General features: G+C 42.6%; 1 protein-coding gene across 1 annotated transcript in view; it reads left to right on the top strand.

The window, feature by feature from the left end:
- The window catches only part of Eif2s3 (eukaryotic translation initiation factor 2 subunit gamma), a 20,871-nt gene extending 17,266 nt beyond the window's left edge, over positions 1–3,605 (top strand). Inside the window, exon 12 of the mRNA XM_021187366.2 lies at positions 2,870–3,605. Within this exon, the coding sequence (XP_021043025.1) occupies positions 2,870–2,933 (64 nt within the window). The 3' untranslated portion in view covers positions 2,934–3,605. The remainder of the gene's footprint in view (positions 1–2,869) is intronic.
- Positions 3,606–3,611: the final 6 nt, after the last annotated feature.

The following is a 3,611-nucleotide window of genomic DNA, read 5'->3' as shown; positions in this document are numbered from 1 at the left end:
AAAAAAAAAAAAAAAAGAGTTAAAGAAAAAAATTAGCCAGGTGTGGTGGCACATGCCTTTAATCCCAGCACTTGGGAGACAGAGGCAGGTGGATTTCTGAGTTTGAGGACAGCCAGGGCTACACAGAGAAACCCTGTCTCAGAAAACCAAAAAAAAAAAAAAAAAAAAGAGTCAGAGGCAGGTGGATCACCATGCGTTCAAGGCCATCCTTATCTACATTGCAAGTTCCAGGCCCACTAGGGCCATGTAGTGTAAAATCCTATTTCAAAATGGGTGAGAGAGAAAGCTGAGTGGTGGTGGCACACACCTTTAATTCCAATACGTGGGAGGCAGAGGCAGGTGGATCTCTGTTCAAGGCTAGCCTGAGCTAACAGTAAAACTTTGTCTCAAAAAGAAAAACCAAAAATAAAACAGGGGCTGGAGAGATGGCTCAGCAGTTAAGAGCACTAACTGCTTCTAGAGGTTCTGAGTTCAAATCCCAGCAACCACATGGTGGCTCACAACCATCTGTAATGAGATCTGATGCCCTCTTCTGGTATGTCTGAAGACAGCTACAGTGTACTTAGATAGGGGGATGGTAGTCTGAAGTCTGCTACACTGTACTCATATAAATAAATCTTTTTTAAAACAAAAAACCAGGGGTGGGGGTGGTGATGGCATCTGGTCAGGTAGCTCAGCAGGTTAAAGCCCTTGCCTGATGTCTTCAATTTATTTACAGGACCCATATAGTGGAGGGACAGAACCAGATCACAAAAATAATTGTCTTACATTTACTGACTGCCATATGTGCACCCTGGCACATGCACACACACACAAATGAAATAAGAGGGATGTAGTTTAAGATGATGGAAAAAGAGGGAGAAAAAGGACACATAACATTGATAAACTACTAAAGTACACACTCCATCCTCCTATTTTGTCACTCGACCTTTGTTTTTATTTGACATTGACACATTTGAGGATTATAGAAAGTAATTTTATTGTCTGCTTTGGGGTTTGACTGGTGGTTTTGGAACTTGGAAGGTTGGATTTCAGTTATATATTCTTAGCTGGGATTCTTATTTTTTTTTAATTTCATATATGCACGTGTGGGTATGTGCACATAGTTGCAGTGCCCTTGGAAGGCAGAGTTGTCGTATCTTGTGGAGCTGGAGTTTCAGGTGTTGTGAACTGATGAGGATGCTGGGAACTGAATTCCCCGGAATTCTTACATGGGTAGTCGTGTCTTCTCGGGGATTCATGGCCAGAGGCTTGTAATGTCTGGCTGCTCTGTGTTGTCTGTGGTGAAGGCATCCAACTTTCCTGCTGTATAGTTACTCTAAATTACCCTTGAAATTAGTAAAACCCCTAGGAAAGTAGATGTAATAGTTCAGACTAATCCTTGCACTTGAGAGGTAGGTACACAAGGACTGGGACTCCAAATTCATCTCCAGTGCCAAGTTTGCAGGCAGCCTGGGCTATCTCAAAGAAACACATTTATAGGAGTGTGTGCTGTGTATATACACACACACACACACACACACACACACACACACACACACACGTGCGCACGCGGGGGGGGGAGAGATAGATGGATGTGTGGAGACCCTGTGTATGTATGCAAATCTCCCTCCCTCCTGTATTTATCATTCACTGATCATTTTTACCTAAATTGAACTTTAATGAATGTTTGGCATTTTTCCTTCCCATTATTGAGTACCCGCTTTCATAATACAGATTCACGGAGTTCTGTTTTATTCATTAGACTATGATTTGTTGTTCGGTTGCTGTATTTTATTTTGATGTACAAATTGTCCAAGAGTTTGTCAGTGGGGACCCTTAAGCTGGTTCCCGTATCCTTTTATCCATTTTGGGTTTTTTTTGTTTTGGTTTGTTTTGGTTTTTTTTGTTTTGGTTTTTTTGTTTTTTTCAAGACAGGGTTTCTCTGTGTAGCTCAGGCTGTCCTGGAACTTACTTTGTAGACCAGGCTGGCCTCGAACTCAGAAATTCGCCTGCCTCTGCCTCCCGAATGCTGGGATTAAAGGCGTGCAATTGTTTCTTTTGGTACAAGCTCATTTTCTTCCACAAGGTGTTCTGGGCTGGTTTTGTACCTCTCTGCTTCAGTTTTAGAATTGGCCATTTCTCTAAGGGAATGAACTAATTTTTAGAAATGCACACCTTTAATCCCAGCACTCGGGAGGCAGAGGCAGGCAGATTTCTGAGTTCAAGGCCAGTTTGCTCTACAGAGTGAGTTCCAGGACAACCAGGGCTACACAGAGAAACCCTGTCTCGAAAAACCAAAAAAGAAAAAAAAGAAAAAAAGAAATGCAGGTCTTGAACACAGAGATCTGCTTTCTTCTACTTCCTGAGTGCTGGCATGCACTACCACAACTGGCAAGTTTCTGGTTTTTAAGATGTGATTTCCTGTTGCCCAGGCTAGCCACACACTTAGCCATGAACTAATTCCTCACTTTCCTGTCTCCCAAAAGCTTGTACTACCATACCCAACTCACTAGTGTATTTATGACAGTAGACTTTGATTTTCTTTTGGTTTTTTGGTTTTTTTTTCAAGACAAGGTTTCTCTGTGTAGCCCTGGCTGTCCTAGAACTCACTCTGTAGGCTAGGCTGGCCTCGAACTCAGAAATCTGCCTGCCTCTGCCTCCCAAGTGCTGGTATTAAAGGTGTGCACCACCACTGCCTGGCTGATTTTCTTGTCATGCTGTTCAGCATCCATCCATCTGCTTTTTAAAGTCTGAGAAAATGGTGTAAGCTTTCTTTATGGAGAAGCAGCTGAATTTAGAAAATAGTCAGGTAATGGTTGTATGATAGTGTGGTGATGCCAGTACAGTGGGGGTGAAGCTCATAATTTCTTCTATTTTTATTTTGCAGTTTAATTGGTTGGGGTCAGATAAGAAGAGGAGTGACCATTAAGCCAACTGTAGATGATGACTGAAGACTTCAAGTTAAGCAATGCCTTGGGAAGGAGTTGGAGTTTCTTTTAATAGCCTAGGGGTATATTTTCAAAGCAATACTAGAAAGAATTAATTTCCTAGGTCATTTACTTACTAGTAGCTATAAGTTTATTCTTATATTTTGGCGATGAAAATGTGACCTCTACTTTTTTTTTTTTTTTCTTTTTTTTGATTCCTTGTTTGACATCATGTAGCCCAATCCCACTCATCCCCTCATATCCAACCTTTGCCCATGCAACCTCCCCCAAAATAAATAACACACAAACAACACCAGAACAAAGCATAAAAAACATGCCATCGTGGAAGCTGTAGCTTCTGTGACAACACCAGTGTTGGATCCTCATCAGGACTCCCTCCAGTTGTNCTGTTGCTGTGCTGTGTCATAGAGATCCTACAGCTTTGGAACAGCAGGGTGGCCCTTTCANGATCCCCACCATTCGAAGATTTTAGGGCGGGTCAATTCAGAGCCCTGCATNGGTAGCTGAGCTGGGGCCCATTCTTTCCTACACAAGGTGGCAATGGGGAAGGGCATCCCATCCACACCACCTCATAACAGATGAGTGGCAAGACCAGCTGTCCAGAGTGCTGTATTCAATGAGGAATGGTGGCAGACCTGCACAGCCTCAGACACCCAGTGTTCTCTAGTGGTAATAATGAGC

The sequence above is a fragment of the Mus pahari genome, chromosome X (assembly GCF_900095145.1).
Source record: "Mus pahari chromosome X, PAHARI_EIJ_v1.1, whole genome shotgun sequence".
Classification (NCBI taxonomy): Eukaryota; Metazoa; Chordata; class Mammalia; order Rodentia; family Muridae; genus Mus; species Mus pahari.
The sequence above is the reverse complement of the archived record's forward strand: the minus strand, read 5'-3'. Positions and strand labels throughout refer to the sequence as shown.